The sequence below is a fragment of the Microtus pennsylvanicus genome, chromosome 9 (assembly GCF_037038515.1).
Source record: "Microtus pennsylvanicus isolate mMicPen1 chromosome 9, mMicPen1.hap1, whole genome shotgun sequence".
In the NCBI taxonomy this organism is placed as follows: domain Eukaryota; kingdom Metazoa; phylum Chordata; class Mammalia; order Rodentia; family Cricetidae; genus Microtus; species Microtus pennsylvanicus.
Genome location: NC_134587.1, coordinates 29,697,335 through 29,713,796, shown reverse-complemented (window position 1 = coordinate 29,713,796; position 16,462 = coordinate 29,697,335). Strand labels below are relative to the sequence as shown.

General features: G+C 34.2%; 1 protein-coding gene across 4 annotated transcripts in view; it reads right to left on the bottom strand.

Moving 5' to 3' along the window:
* The window catches only part of Orc4 (origin recognition complex subunit 4), a 38,880-nt gene that overhangs the window by 11,369 nt on the left and 11,049 nt on the right, over positions 1 to 16,462 (bottom strand). For 3 of the 4 annotated variants that reach the window (XM_075985290.1, XM_075985289.1, XM_075985287.1), the window contains exons 2-9: positions 15,933 to 16,006; positions 13,094 to 13,170; positions 12,419 to 12,509; positions 10,866 to 10,941; positions 10,226 to 10,311; positions 9,200 to 9,248; positions 7,167 to 7,318; positions 1,773 to 1,946 (exon numbers count right to left, since the gene is read on the bottom strand). In XM_075985290.1, the coding sequence (XP_075841405.1) occupies positions 1,773 to 1,946; positions 7,167 to 7,318; positions 9,200 to 9,248; positions 10,226 to 10,311; positions 10,866 to 10,941; positions 12,419 to 12,509; positions 13,094 to 13,170; positions 15,933 to 15,989 (762 nt within the window). In that variant the 5' untranslated portion in view covers positions 15,990 to 16,006. Of the gene's footprint in view, positions 1 to 1,772; positions 1,947 to 7,166; positions 7,319 to 9,199; positions 9,249 to 10,225; positions 10,312 to 10,865; positions 10,942 to 12,418; positions 12,510 to 13,093; positions 13,171 to 13,570; positions 13,678 to 15,932; positions 16,007 to 16,462 lie in introns of those variants that run through there. The other variant, XM_075985291.1, reaches the window with a different exon arrangement.

Here is a 16,462-nt window from a genome sequence, read left to right as displayed (position 1 = left end):
AACTTGCCTAGTCCCATGTAAGATTAGTTTGGTGGAAGGGAAAAATCCAAAACTAAGTATTTGTAAAATTAAGATATTAATCACCTTAAAGTGTGTTGTATACATATAATAGCTGTGATGGTCAATACTGTCAACAACTTACTAATGGAAGATTATCTAAGTTAGGTTAGCCTTTGAGTGCAGTGGGACAATGGTCTTGTACCCTGTACATATCTGTCACTTGTGTTGGTTTAATAAAACGTTGATTGGCCAGTAGCCAGGCAGGAAGTATAGGCGGAGTGACCAGAATAGGAGAATTCTGGGAAGATGAAAGGCTCAATCTGCAGTCATCACTCAGTCAGATGCAGAGGAAGCAAGATGAGAATTTCTCACTAATAAAAGGTACCAAGCCATGTGGCTAACACAGACAAGAGTTATGGGTAATGTAAGATGTAAGAGTTAATTAATAAGAAGCCTGAGCTAACAGGCCAACCAGTTTATAATTAATGTAGGCCTCTGTGTGTTTCTTTGGGACTGTTCAGGCCGGGGAACCGGTGAGACAGAAACCTCTGTCAATATTTGAACATGCCTGTAAAGAATTATCTATATTAGTTTATTGAGGTTGGATATGCGTGGTGGTTTGAATAAGAATGGCTGCTGTAGGCTCACATATTTAGTCACCAAGGAATGAAATTGTTTGGAATATTAAAAGGATTAGGAGGCAAGACCTTGTGGAAGGAAATATGTCATTGGAGTAGGCTTAGAGGTTTCAAAAGTCCATGCCAGATCCAGTCTCTCCCTCTCTGCTTGTGGATCAGGATGTATCACTGATACTCGTCCAGTACCATGCCTGTCTGATGTCACACTCTGTGTAATAATGACAATGGTATAAGCCTCTGAGATGGTAAGCCAGACCCTAATTAAATGTTTTCTTTTATGAGTTGTCTTGGTCATGGTGTCTCCTCATATCAATAGAACAGTGAGTAAGACAACACCCATCTCAATCACCATCCCACTGGGTTGGGGTCCTGGATTAAAAACGGGACAGGGAGAGAGAGAGAGAGAGAGAGATTGAGATTTGAAAAGGAACATTCATTACTCTGTTTTCTGACTGCAGATGCTGTTGACTATCTACCAAAAGCTCTGGGGTCTTCATGTCTTTCGCACCACTATATCCTTAAACTCAAACTCAACTCATACTCTCAAAATAAACCCTTCTTACCTTAAATTTATTTTATTATATATTTTGTTACACCATTAATTACTGTATGAATCAGAGCAAAATTAAGATAAAAAAAACACGTAAGCACTAAACTCTAAACAAATTTTAGCTTACAAGTAAGGTTTGAAATGGTACAAAGTAAGTGGGCTAGAATATAGTGTAGTGGTAGTCTGGTTGCCCAGTATACTCATAAGAGGTGCCACAGCCTGTACAGTGTTGTAATAAACTAATGAAACAAACTTAAGTTGTCTATGAGAACTGGAATAAAAAACACATGTGTAGGATAAGAGTGAACTTTCAATATGGTCTCTTGTCAAATTGCAAAATTTATATATAAAATAAAATCTAAACTATGTAAATTCACTAAAAAAATTACCTAAAATGTAAACCAAATATAGATTAAAAAATTCAGCTACTGAAGAGTGCTAAAGCTTAACCTGAAGTTCTTAAAAGATATAATTTAGGACACAAGTTATGTCTATTGCCCTTAAGTAAGAAAAAGTTTAAAATTTCATTCCTCTATTAACAAGAAAAGACACACATTTCTATGTCATTATTGCCTTCAACTTACTTGAGTATTCTCATTCCACCTCTCAGCAAAAACTTTATCTGGAAATTCTGTAGGCAGAGATAACTGTTCTTTAAATATTTTCATATACTGTGGAAAACCAAATGAATTCATTAAATGTATCTGCCGGTGAGAAAACCGCGACTTCACTCTTTTCTCCAAGAGTTCCAAAATATCCTTTGGAAACAAAAAGACATCCGTGTAAGAAGCATGTTCAAAATACACTGTCAGAGAATAAGCAAACAGTAGTAACATTTATTTATAATTCCTAAGTAAGCATTTTAATTTGAGGGGAACTAAATCAGTGGTTATCAACCTTCCTAATGCTTCAAACTTTTAATATATTACTTCATATGGTGACCCTGAACCATAAAATTATTTTTGTTGCTACTTTATAACTGTAATTTTGCTACTGTTATAAATTGTAATGTAAATATCTGATATCTAGGATGGTCTTGGGCAACCAACAAATTGAGAACCGATGAACTAAATAATTCCTCTGGCCCTGATATCAAGTGCTAACATCCCCAAGTCTACTAAGGACACTCAAACAATAACTATTCCTGACCAAGACTGATAGGAACACAAGCACATCAGTGTGGTATTCTGTACACCATAAAGTTCTCATAAAAATCTAAGGTAACAAAAATCCAGAGATATTCATGATTCATGATTTTAAGAGTCTCAAGAAGCTGGGTGGTGGTAGCACATTCCTTTAATCCCAACATTCATGATCTACCTAGTGAGTTCCAGGATAGCCAGAGATCCACAGAGAAACCCTGTCTCAAAAAACCAGGAGTCTCAAGAAACAAGATGAGTAACAGAGCAAAGTTCTATTTGCTGAGCTATTAGAATTCAGCTGCTATGATCAGTGGAAAGAACCAATGTTGGAACATGAACTCTCACTCTTACTAATAGCAGCAAGTTCTCTTAACAGCTGAGCCATTCTCCATGCAATTAGTATTTTTAAGGTGTAATTACTTGATAGAAATAGTTTGAAAAATTCTCATCTTCTTAAAATTAACTAAGTAATTAATTATGAAATGACATTATTTTTTTGCCTCAATATTTTACAGAGAAAGAAGAGATAAGTACAGATTAAGTTATCTTGTGATAATTATTAAAATTACACAATCAATGCATAAACGTGGAAGAGTCAGGACTCATTATACTGTTATCTCCAACAAATATTGGTATTTTCTACAGTGAAGTTTTTGCTTTTAAAAAGAGGACAGCAGCTCCAGAAAATGTGCATTTTTTAAAGCCAAATGATCTTTATAATAGAAAACAAACAAAAGGTTAGTAAGCTGTGATACGAAGGAAAATTTTAAATAATTATGGCTCATTTAGGAAGCAAAGAGCAATGACTAAGAGTTGTGTTGGTTCAAGAGGGGAAATACAAATACCTAGAATGTTTTTTAATAGTTTTATAGTGACAACAGATGAATTAATACAGGTAATATTCAAAAATACAAATATTATAACTGTTTTCTACTAAAGAGAGATAAAAGTTATTTGTATAAGTAGCAGAAAGGCAATGAAAATAATATTCTTTGCAAAGATTAAGACACTACTTGGGAGCTGGGAAGAAGGCTCAGAGTGAAAAGGCCCCTACTGCTAAGGTTGAAGAGTTGTGTTCAATTCCTGGAACCCATATACTAGGGGAGAATCAACTTCTACAAGTCGTCATCTGACCTTTACATGTCTGCTATGCACGCACACTTCACCCCCAAAGAAGGAATTGCAAGAAAGAAAAAATCTTGCATCTGAGACTGGAAGGAGTCAAAACAGAAGCTGTTTTTGTGGTGGTCAATAATGACAAACGAGAAGAGAAAGCAACAACAAACACTAAGGAATGATTTCCACAAAGAGGGGTTTCTTGCTGACAAAACTGTTTACACCTATGCTTTGGTTTTCTTCCTGTAAATATACAGGAGCACAATTCTTCACAAAAGAAACACAGATCCATTGCTGGTGGGAATGCAATCTTGTGCAACCACTGTGGAAGTCAGTGTTTCGGTTTCTCAGGAAATTCGGGATCAACCTACCCCTGGACCCAGCAATACCACTCTTGGGAATTTACCCAAGAGATGCTCTATCACATGTCAAAAGCATTTGTTCAACTATGTTCATAGCAGTATTATTTGTAATAGCCAGAACCTGGAAACAACCTAGATGCCCTTCAATGGAAGAATGGATGAAGAAAGTATGGAATATATACACACTAGAGTACTACGCTGCGGTAAAAAACAATGACTTCTCGAATTTTGCATGCAAATGGATGGAAATAGAAAACACTATCCTGAGTGAGGTATCCCAGACCCAAAAAGAAGAACATGGGATGTACTCACTCATAATTGGTTTCTAGCCATAAATAGGGGTCACGGAGTCTACAATTGGCGAACCTAAAGAAGCTAAGTAAGAAGGTGAACACAAGGAAAAACATATAGTTATCCTCTTGGATAAGGGAAGTAGACAAAATTGCCGGGGAAAAAAGTGGGATCTTGGGGGTGGGGTGCGATGGGGGTAAGGGGAGATGGGGAGAGAAAAGGTAGAAGGGAAGGTGGGGGGACTTGGGGAAACAGGAGGATCGGGATAAAGAAAGGTTGGATAGGGGAGCACGGAACCACAATTCTTAGTTAAGGGACCCACTTTAGGGTGGGCAGGAGAATTGACCCTAGAGGGGCTCCCAGGTGCCCAAGCTGAGGTCCCCAGTTAGTTCCTTGGGCAGCTGAGGATAGGGAACCTGAAATGACCCTATCCTAGCGCAATACTGACGAATATCTTGCATATCATCCTAGAACTTTCATCTGGCGATGGATGGACATAGAGACAGAGACCCACACTGGAGCACTGGACTGAGCTCCCAAGGTCCCAATGAAGAGCAGAAGGAGGGAGAACACGCAAAGAAGTCGGGACCACGAGGGGTGCACCCACCCACTGAGACAGTGGAGCTGATCTACTGGGAGCTCACCAAGGCCAGCTGGACTATTACCAAAAAAAGCATGGGATAAAACTGGACTCTCTGAACAGGGCGAACAATGAGGGCTGATGAGACGCCAAGGACAATGGCAAGCAGTTTTGATCCTACGCAATCTGCTGGCTTGGTGGGAGACTAGCCAGTCTGGATGTTCACCTTCCTAGATATGGATGGAGGGGGGAAGACCTAGTACTTACCACAGGGCAGGGAACCCTGACTGCTCTTTGGACTGGAGAGGGAGGGGGAGAGGAGTGGGGGGAAGGGGAGAGGGGTGGGAGGAGGGGGAGAAGGGTGGGAGGAGGGGGAGAAGAGTGGGAGGAGGGGGAGGGAAATGGGAGGCTGGGAGGAGGTGGAAATTTGTTTTTTTTTTCTTTATTCTCCTTTTATCAATAAAAAATTTAAAAAAAAAGAAACAGAATTAGAGAAACATGCAGAAACAAGAGTCAAAATCACTCTGAAGGCCTAAGGTAGTCATGAATGTTTGTATGTGGAGGCCAAAGGCTAAAACCGAGTGCCGCCTTCACTGCTCTCCACTTTAGTTTTTACGGCAGGGTTCCTTTGGGACAGTGGTCTGGCTGGGTGTATAAAGAACTCCCACCAAGAGTGAAAACCAGAGTTTGATCCCCAGGACTCACATGGTAGGACTCCTGAAAGTTATCTTCTGACCTCCACATGCGTATCCATATGTATTAACTTATCACATACACATACACCAAGATTAAAAAAATAAAAAAGGCGAGACTTTCTCAGTGAACCTGAGGCTTGCCTATTTAGATTGGCTGGTTAACAAGGCACAGGAATTTTCCTGTCTCCATCTCCGCAGGCATAGATTACAGTGGCCCATCATCATATCTGGCTTTTTATATGGGTGTAGAGATTGAATTTAAATCTTCATGCTTATTGAGAAAGTCATTCCTACTTTCACATAATTTTTTTTCATACATGTATGTTGTATATTTTACATAAATGTGCCTGTGTATATATGTGTAGAGGCCTGAGTTTGATGTCAAGAGAATTCATCACGGCTTTCCATCTTTCTTGTTCAATTGAACCCAGAAGTCCATCAATTAGGCTACTCTGGTCAGGTAGCTTGCTCTAAAGATACTAAGTAGGCCTTCAGTTCTATAACTGCAGGTGACTGCCACACCCTACCCATCAGGAATATATACGTGGGTTCTGGGTGTTTGAACTTTGTTCCTCACACTTACCCAGCAGGTGATATAACCACTAAGCCCTCTGCCCAGCCCCACTTCCTGTCCCTTTCTTTAAAACAGGAATGTATTTCTTTTAGCCTGGTGATAGTTTCTGGTTTGGCGTTGGGGATAGAGTATCAAGGATAAAGACAAACTATCAGTCAGTTCTTCTATGTTGGAAAAATAATCTGAAAGCACACAAAGTATACTAGATATGAGAGAAGTCAAACACAGAAATTTCATAGAAAAGCAATAAAAACAATGAAAAATTATGTAGAAAACTAGGAGGACTACTGGAAGATTAATTAATTGAAAAAAGTAAGTTTTATGAAAAAGACAGAGCTGTAGGAAAGAAAAATAAGTAAATGAGCCAGCCTGAATTAAGGTTAAGAAGAAAGGAGATAGGTGGTGGGAACGTGAAGAAATCTGCAGAGACATGGTAGTTATAGTAAGTTAGAGAAAGGGGGATTCTTACATGGCTTTACATGGATACAAGAGCAACCACAGTAGACACAGATAACCCTGCTAGTAACTTGTGCCACTCAAGAGGATCATAAATAAGTTCAAGATCTGCCTAAGATGCATATTGAGTTCATGGACAGTCTAGGAAACCCACGAGTGAGATTACCTATCAAAACAGTAAATAAATTCAGTGCTAAGAATGTCTACTATGTATAAGGTCCTAGGTTTCAGTTCTCAGGACAGGGGTGGGGGAAGGGGAAGACTAAGCACAAAAGAATAATACAACTGTCTAAAATTTTAAATACTTATAATCTAGGTGAGATCATTCTAAAATCAACCCCTAACAAAGAATCATTCTACTGATGTTAAAGATGGATAGAATTCCTGGAGATATATTCAAATTATGGAAATAATCTTGTATGATAAAATAAAAACTAACAATCTTTATAAAATACTACTGGTATTACATAACAGTTTCTTTACTCAATATAGTAGAAATGTCACTAATTAGTATTTGTAGGTTTTAATTCTATGATTTCATTGAGAGGACTAAAGCACAACTTATAATATAGGTGGCAACTCTTTTCTTGTTTTCCACAAGTGGGAAGCAAGACCAAGGTATAAAGAATTGAAGAAAGATAATTTTCAAAATACCCTAAAACTTACTTTAAGTCAAATAGATTATGCCAGTAATTAAGTCTGCATTTTCTAAACCCAAAAAAATATATCTTCTTCTTCTTCTTTTTAAATAAAAAGACTTACCAATCTACATGTAAGACCAATAACTGCTACTGGCGTCTGTGCAGACTGAGAAATGTCAAAAAGATTATAAAGGAGTGTCTGGTTTTTCTGATGAGCAAAAAGATCAAATTCATCCAGGATGAAGATCACTGGGCAACTGCTAGTCCTGTCACCTAAGAAAAAATGTGTTTCAAATTAATAAGAAAATACATCAAATAATTTTTTTCCCCAAACTGCTATACTTGAGTTTATAATTCACCTCAACACAAACTAAAAAGTTACTCTGGGCAGAGCATTTACAAATGCTTGTTCACTCTTGCATGAAAAGTTATCCACAGGACAAATAGAGCCATTTTTGTTCTAAACTAGTTTCTATCTAGTTACAGGAGTTTGATGAAAAAAATTGAGAAAGTCATTTGCAAAACAGCTTTATAATTATATAAGTGTAGCTCCTTAACAATTACAAAGATGACTTTTCAATACCATCAAAACACTTCTCGAATATAAAAGTAGTCAATAATGAATAAAAACTACTATTTCAAGAAAGACATATTTAGCTAATAGAGAAGTGCAAAATGTACCTTCTTATTTAAAGTTTTCTCTACAAACACCCAATTAGAATATGTGGTGCAATAAAAAGAAATAAAATTTTTTTAACTACAAGTTTTAATACTTCAATCAGGTAATATTCAGTAGCACTCAACACATTTTCTCTCCATATGAATATAAACTACTTTAGTAAAAAATCATCACAACTTTAGGAATAATTTACATTTATGTAAAACTTCTAAGGAAAGATTAAGAGACGATTTATTTATTTATCCAGGTAATAAAATAACCTGAGTTTAAATGGTTTAATTTTGGCAAAAAAACAAAAATCAAAATACTAAAACCTAGCAAAATTAGGAAGTAGTACAGAAAAAAGAATTCGTTAAATACGGCCAGTATCTCAGTATAGGGAAAACGTTTATTCAAAGTCAAATCACTGCATATAAAAATAAATCTGTGGCCTTACTGGCATAAGTAAGTAATGCTGGAGGATAAGGAGTTTAAGAATCAGCCTCAGCTATAAAGTACACTCAAGGACAGCCCGGGATACCTAAGCTACTGTCTTTAGAAAAAGAAACCCAACCAAATTATCAATTAGAGATATGTGTATTAAAAGGAAATATTGGTGAACGTTTTTAAAATTTGAAGGAGATAAAGGTATCTTCTAGATAAAATAGTCATGCAGAAATTTAAAACTTCTATTCAGTCAACAAGTATGAATTTAAGACAACAAAGTGTAAAAAGTTCTATAAATAGGTATGATACAAAATGGGGTGAGGCATCACACAGGAAACAACGGTGAGTCAAAACATCAAATGAATAGCCATCATCACATACCAGCGAATGCAAATTATAAAAACCAAAATTATACAAATGAAACTGACATTGGTTAGTTTTCTACAAGGTACCTAAATATGAAAATTGGTAACTTTCTGAACTATGGGAAGAAAAAGTATTTTTAAACATATTTCAAAGACAGGTAAGCAATATTCTTTTCATCATGGCACCTTTTAATCTAAATTTCTACCCATTATAACCTAACCAGACAAAGACACATGGACAATCATTTATAGTATCTTTACATAACAGAATGTAAGACAACCATAATTAACAAATAACAGGCAAAATGACTTTATTCTTGCTTGTCAGAGACATGGTCTCATTCATACTGTCCTAGAGCACATATTCTTCCTATCTTATCTCCCAAGTGCTATGATTATACGTGAATAATTTTACTCTTTTAAATTTTATTATTAGTGTGCCAGGATGATGTCTCCGCGTGAAGACTCTGGTGTGTTACCGTGAGTGTGTGGAGTCAGAGGACAATCTTCAGAAGTCAGTTTGCTCCTTACATCTTTGGTTCCGGGAGCAAACTCAGGCTGTCAAGCTTGTGTGGGAAGCACTATTACTTGTTAAGCCATCTCATTAATACCAATTTTATTCCTATAAAAACCTCTTTTGCTATTTCTGAATTTCAATGCTTTACAAATATCTTTTATATGTACCTTTTTTTAAAGCTTCCAGAAGAAATGAAAGGTTTTCAGCAACGCTTCCCTGAATAACAAAAATAGAAAGACTAAATTTTAATAAAATGAAGATGGCTGAATCTTAAGAATATTTACAAAATAATGCATTGCTTTTACTAAAAAATTAGCCACGGGATAGATTCTCATTTGAGTATCTTTGCATTAATTATCCATAACTTAAAAACAAAAGTACAGGTACTGAAACCAAACTCAGATTAAGACAGGGATGACTCTTGCTTTTTCTTAGGCCAAGTAAGTTAATCAAACAGGGAAACAGTTTAATGAGAAATCTGAATACTTCAAATCAGTCTGAAGCACTATCAGTGTCTTGAGACTACAAGACTACACTCTAAGTTATGGATATGCAATAACAGATATACATATAACACAATACCATCCAGTATTTTATTGTTTTGTTTGTTTGTTTGTTTTTTGTTTTTGAGACAGGTTTTCTCTGTGTAGTCTTGGCTGTCTTGGAACTTGTTCTGTAGACCAGGCTGAACTTGAACTCACGGAAATATACCTGCCACTGCCTTCAGAGCACTGGGATTAAAGGTGCGTGCCACAATCACCCAGCCTACCATCCAATATTTTTAATCAGGTGGAAATTTAATGCTTTCTCCCTTGTTTAGAATAATCTTGTGAAATACACAAAATAAAGACAAGAATCTGAAATTGAGAAATATTCAATAGCCTAACAGTCTGATATCACCAGGGAATCATAATAACAAAGGTGTTAACCAACCCACTATGCCAGCTTTAAACTCAGCTTGAATCTATCCACTCTGCCCATGATAATTTACAAGTGTTGATTTAAAAACACTTTTACTTCAATGAATAATCATAAAAATTCATGACAATCTCTGAAATAAATGCTTGATGACTAAATATATCCTATATATACATCTTTTAATTACAAAAACATTACAAATCCTAATATATATATAACCGTCTAATATGTTTCTCCTAACTTTCCAGAAATAAAACATCTGAAATGATACTCACAAAAACTTTATCTCCAACTACATTTTCTAGATTTAATTGCCTTGTGATCTCCTTTAGAACAATTTTTTCATTTATCTGCAGCAGTCCTGAAATGCAGCCCAATTAAAGTACAATTAAAATGATGTAAGTATTTGGCATGGATTATTTTACAGGTAAGTATATTTTCTAGTGCTTTTTAAATTTAAGTAGAAAGAAAAAAAAATCAGACTACTAGTTTATATTACTTCTTCTAAAAAAATGGCACACAACCATTCTTTTGAGATAGTACTGTTTAAGAAAAAACTACTCTTAAAAAAGTTCTAATAACCTTTCCAATTTCTACAGGCCCTTATACTTCCAGTTTTCAAAATATAGTATTTGAACAGATCTAAAACACAAATAAATTTATATTTATAATATGCAAACCTATGTAGTTTGCATCATTTCTTAAAAATAATTTATTTAACTTTATTTTTTATGTACTGATGTGAAAGTGTTGGATCCTGTGGAACTGGAGTTACTTTACAGATAGTTGTCAGTTGCCATGAGGGTGCTGGGAATTGAACCCGGGTCCCCTGGAGGAGTAGCCAGAGCTCAACCACTAAGCCATCTCTCCAGCCCCTTGCATCATTTCTTAATGGAAAAATGATGATATACTCACCATTTAGGTGAACTTGTAATACATTCTCACTCATTCCTTGTATTTCCATGAGTTCTTTCAAAGCATGATTTAGTAACTAAATATAAAATATGCAAAATGTTTAATATGAAAAAGATGAAATGAAGCCATCATTTTTTTAAATCATGAATGCTAAGAATCAAATATAAAGAAATCACTTTATAGCTAAAAGGTTTAACTATATAGGACCTATTTATTATGTCTAAGTCTTAAAACACTGAGCCTAATAGATACTATAAGATCTTAACAATCTAGCAAACTAATAAATTTGGAAGCAACTATCAAGTTTTCTATACATTACAGACTAAACTCCTGTCCTAGGTGATCTTTATGTCTCAGTATATTTTACTTTAATATTACATTTTCTATTTACATTTTCTCTACTAAGTATCACTGAAAGCATCTAAAATGAATAGAAAAAAAATAAACATAAATGATTTCAGTTTTTCCTCCAATTCCAATTCTACAGAATACTGCTAAATACTCCACACACTTCATGAAACAAGGAAGAGCAATTAATCAAACAGGAAAAAAAATAAAGTATTTGCTCATGGCTAACTAAAGAGATAAAACATACTAATAAGAATAAGAAGCTAAAGGGTCAAGATTTGCAATGTGAGCTATATGAGATTCTGTTTCACAAACCACACAACAAACAAATAAAACAAACAAAAACTACCAACACAAAATAATAGGAAAGTTAAAGGAAAAGGCTGCAATTAAAAGATTACTAATTATAATTACTATGGAAATATACTCAGAAGGTATTACAAAGCCTCAAAATGTTTAATTACAGGCTTCACATTTTTTTTGGATAATGGCTGTGTGTCACATAATTATATTCTTCTAATATTTGTAGTGTTTTATCATAACACCACATACAACTGTTTTGATTACCACTGCATATCCATTAAATTTGTAAATGAATTAAGGAAAACTTAAAATTCTTTCAAAGAGAAATAAGGACTATCCCTTCTGTTCCAAACATAAATGCTCCAGGAAGACAGATATAAGTAAACTAGAGTAGATAGAAAAGTTAAGCAAAGACAGAAAAACTATTTAATAAAGACATAGACATAACTGGTAAACTATTTTTAGAAATAAAACATATTTACATTTGCAATATATTAAAGCTGTTACTACAACATTATGCAAAAGGACTAGCAAAGTTTTACACATTGTAAGCTGTTGGTTTCCACAAAAGGATGATAAACAGAAACACACACACTCTATGAGCAGTAGATGATCAGGACTTCCTGTTTGTAGTCTCTAATACAAAGGATAAATGATAATGACAGAACCAATGTTGAGAAAAAAACTTGTCATTGCTCACAATGACGAGTTTTAAAAAAAGCAAGATTAATTTCAATACCACATCCTAAATTTGTAGGATCTCTGCATGTCTTTTGCAATTTAAAAGACACAGAAAACACAGAAGGTTGAAATATAATGAAATGAAAAACATTTCCAATGTCATGTGATATAAGAAACTTCAAATGTTTATTAAAGCAATGATACATCTGAAAATCTTTTACCATGGTCTTTCCTGATCCTCGTGGTCCAACAATGAGTACAGAGTTACTTTCTCCATTGATAGCAGTTCTTTTGAGTAGCTCAATTAAATGCCTATAATGATATGAAAAGATCAAAAAATAAAAAATAAGAGTATAATAATTTACTGTGTCATACTTTTAAAAAGCTAAACTGGAAGGTACACATTACTTTTCTCCTTTGGGCTTTCTATGCTGTGAAGGATCTAAGATTTCCTGTATAAAAGAATACGGAGAAAAGAACATAGCCCAGTTGAGAATATCTAAAGACCTGAAGAGGAAACCCAGAAAGACTGGAATATATTGGGTTCCATAGTGGTAGAGGAGAAGAGACAATCATGCTAATTTTTAGATTCCCTGGGCTTAGAGATAACTATAACTTTGGTCACCATCACCTGAGTTGTCTGAGAAGTTAAGGAAAAGAGTGTCAGAATTTTCTCACTATCAGATAATAGACAGAAAAGAAATGTAAGAAACACTAAGAGACCATTGCATTATATAAGTACTGGTATATGCTCTTGTTTCACAATGGTCAGTGTTTCTATATAGAAAACAGATTTCAACATCATTAAGGTAAGATCCGTGCATTACTAGGACTTACAAAACTTGGAGAGCAAATGTAAATACATTTATAATAGAGGAGCGCACAGCCAGACTTACTTGTATTGTACTTGGACTCCAAATAGGTTGCTATGTGGGATCTGATGACAAAATCTTTCACGTAAGATTCTTTGTACCTGAAAAAAACATAAGATACACAAAATTAAAATATTACACATACAATAAAAAGAAAGCTCATTTATAGCAGTCAGGAACTGAATGAATACTAACTGCTTTGGCATCATTTTTGTGAGTTATAACTAGATTCTCCATTTATCTAGTCTCAGATAAATAATGAGAATTTGGTTGTGATCATGTCAATGAATGGGAGAACTGTTTCAACATATAACCAATCTGAAGGCTGTTCTAATGTATGTGAAAAAAGTGTTTTACTTTGCATAAAATATCATTAAAAGATCAAAGACTAGAAAAAATTTAACAATGCAATCCAATCCAATAGTGCAACTACACAGTCAATGGTCTCTCTAGAGAATAATACATCTAAAATGGCTTAGCGTAATCACTATCAATCTGTACCTGCCTTGAAGTCAGGATTCTGCAGAAAATTAAACTTAAAGGTTCATGTAGTTGAAATACCCATTAGATTCTGAGCATAAAAACACTATAGGGATATGATTCAAAAAAGACCCTACAAAAAAGGCAGAAAGAAATGACAAATTCAAATACCAAACTATAAAACAGTACTACATCAACTTATAAGCCACTATTTAATTATGTGAAAGAAATGAGATTCCACTGGTCTATAAAGTATGCAATCAGGCCCATGGATGTAGTTCCACGATAAACCAACTGCTTAGTATATATGTCCAGACTCTGGTTCATAACACCATAACTACAAAAGTAAATAAATAAAGTGAAAACAAAAAAGGAAATAGAAAAGTAAGACATCACTGGAGTGAGCTAGAAAAGAATCTGTTAAAAGTAGCCATGTTTTCAAATTGGTTTAGAATTATTGTCTTAGATTTAGTTGGGAAAAACATGTCAAAATAATCATGTAGTCTTTTAAAAACCAAGCCATTATAAAGTTACTCTTTTCCAGGATCTGGTGTTAATATAGTAATCATTCAAGGACAATACTCAGATAGCTGACTAAGAAGACTATAAGATTATTTATTTCTCCCAGACTAAGCTGTCAGATTTTAAAGTACCAAAGATAAAACGTGAATTTTTTATGTGTATGGAAGGGTATAAGAAATGATTCACATGGCTATTATTTCAGATGCAGCACAAACAGCAATAGGATTGGTGCCGAAGTCATTAAAGTTACTATTAAATGATTAAATGTTTTCTAGATCTAAACATCTAAATAAGGGAATATTAACACATTTATGTAAGGCCTATTTTGAAGATTAAAACAGTTATCTGTAATACAATACATGGATTATACTGATAATAGTTGATACCTGTTAATCACTAAAATAGACCACAGACATCTAAAGAATTAATGAATTATATCTATTCTTCTACGTAGTTAAGATCACTAGAAATAAAGACAAACCTCAACACTTTCCTTAAATAAATGAAAACCTTATTAAAATTTATTGGATAGGAAACTATGTATAAACATAAAATAAGAAATAGGAAAAAAGGAAATGAACCTATTAAAACCTTACAGAGTTAAAAAGTTCCAAAGTTATCAGAACATAGGTTAAACAGGTGTTTAGAATCAATTCATGGAAGAACTATTCACTTCACATACAAAAAAAGCTAATTATTTTTAAGCAGTAATTTCTCTTAAAAAATAAGAGTGATTAGGGGAAAAAAAGAAAAGGAAAAAAAAAAGGAGGAGCTAAACATTGAGTAGATGGCTCAGTTGGTAAATATTTTGCTGTGCTAGCATGGGGACCTTAGTTTAGAATCTCAAAATCCACATCAAAAGTCAGGTACAGCAAGCTCATGCCTGCAACTTCAGACCTGAAAAGTGGAGGCAGGAGAATTTGGAGCTTGCTGGCCAATCAGTCTAGCTAACTGGCAGTCGCCATGTCCAACATCTTAGAGACCCCATTTAATAGTACCATGGAGAATGACAGAGGAAGATACTTAGCATCCACTACTGCCTCACATATACACATATAACAAAGAGATATGTAAGAAAAAATGATCTTTTTAAGTATGTCAAAATTTAGCATTGATTTTTAAAAGTAAATGTAGCTGCAGTCAACTGATAAACATGCTAGAGTACAATTATCATGGATTATAGGCTTCTTATAGTAAACATATATATTTACACACTTTTAGTACTTGAAAATAATGTGCTATTAAGATACTACCTAGCATTTAGTATAATACTCAATTATTGGAAAAGACACTCAACAAAGTACAGTGAGGATAGAATGTCCTTTTTCCCTTTGTCATCAGCATGTAGCTCAGCACAATATGTGTCTTCCATGGTCAAAGCTCTGGTGATATCCTCAGCATCACACTTTCTAAGGCAAGCACATTCAAACTGAAAAGGAGAAAATAAAACTTGCCCCATGTAAAAATGAAACAAAATGTTGAACATAAAAAAACCTCCAAAATAATGTAAAAAATAGTATCTATTGAGTTCTGCAATATATCAGTATTTCTATAAACGATGACCTAAAGAAAGATGAAATTAAGAAAAGAGTTTCATATACAACATCATCCAACAGAATAAAAATACTTCAGAAGCCTTCAAGAACTTTAACAATAAAAACATGGTGTATCACTTCACATACAATTTTTCCAATTTGGACAGCTTTGTTTTTAGCTACTCTTTCAGGAATTTACAAAGATACCTCCTCTAATAATATAAAGCAGTCTAAAAAGTGCAAAGAAAAAAAAATCAGAAGAAAAGATGACTATTTTTCTGATCATCTTTAGCAAGGATCTGAGATTAAGGAACATACATACTAACCTCTGAAAGACATTCTGCATGTATTACGTTGTTACTCTTGGTCTTACGATTGCTCATTTTGACCAACTTAAATCCTAAAAAATTAAAAATAAGATGAATAAATACTGCTTTAAAATATTATTTAAAAATATTACATTTTAAATAATTTAAAAATTATACATTTTTAATGTATAATAATTACATTATTTATAAATATTACATTTATAGAATCAGATACAAATTCTTAAATGTAAAAAATGATTAAAATTCTCAAACAAGAAACCTACAAACATGTCCATTTGTATTCTCACAATTGATATGATTCTCCTGATTATTCCTCCCTTCCCCCAAAGATACAATTCAATTCAAGCAAGTACTTTTTCTTTCATACAGAATGTTTCTCCTGTCCAACCATCCAATGGAATCCTTCTTACAGAACACCTTCCATTTCTTGTTCTACTTAGGAAAACAACACAATCTACACACTAAGAGTTAAAGTCTTAGTTCAAGAAAACACAATACATATTGAGGACAATGCAAGCTTAAATTAA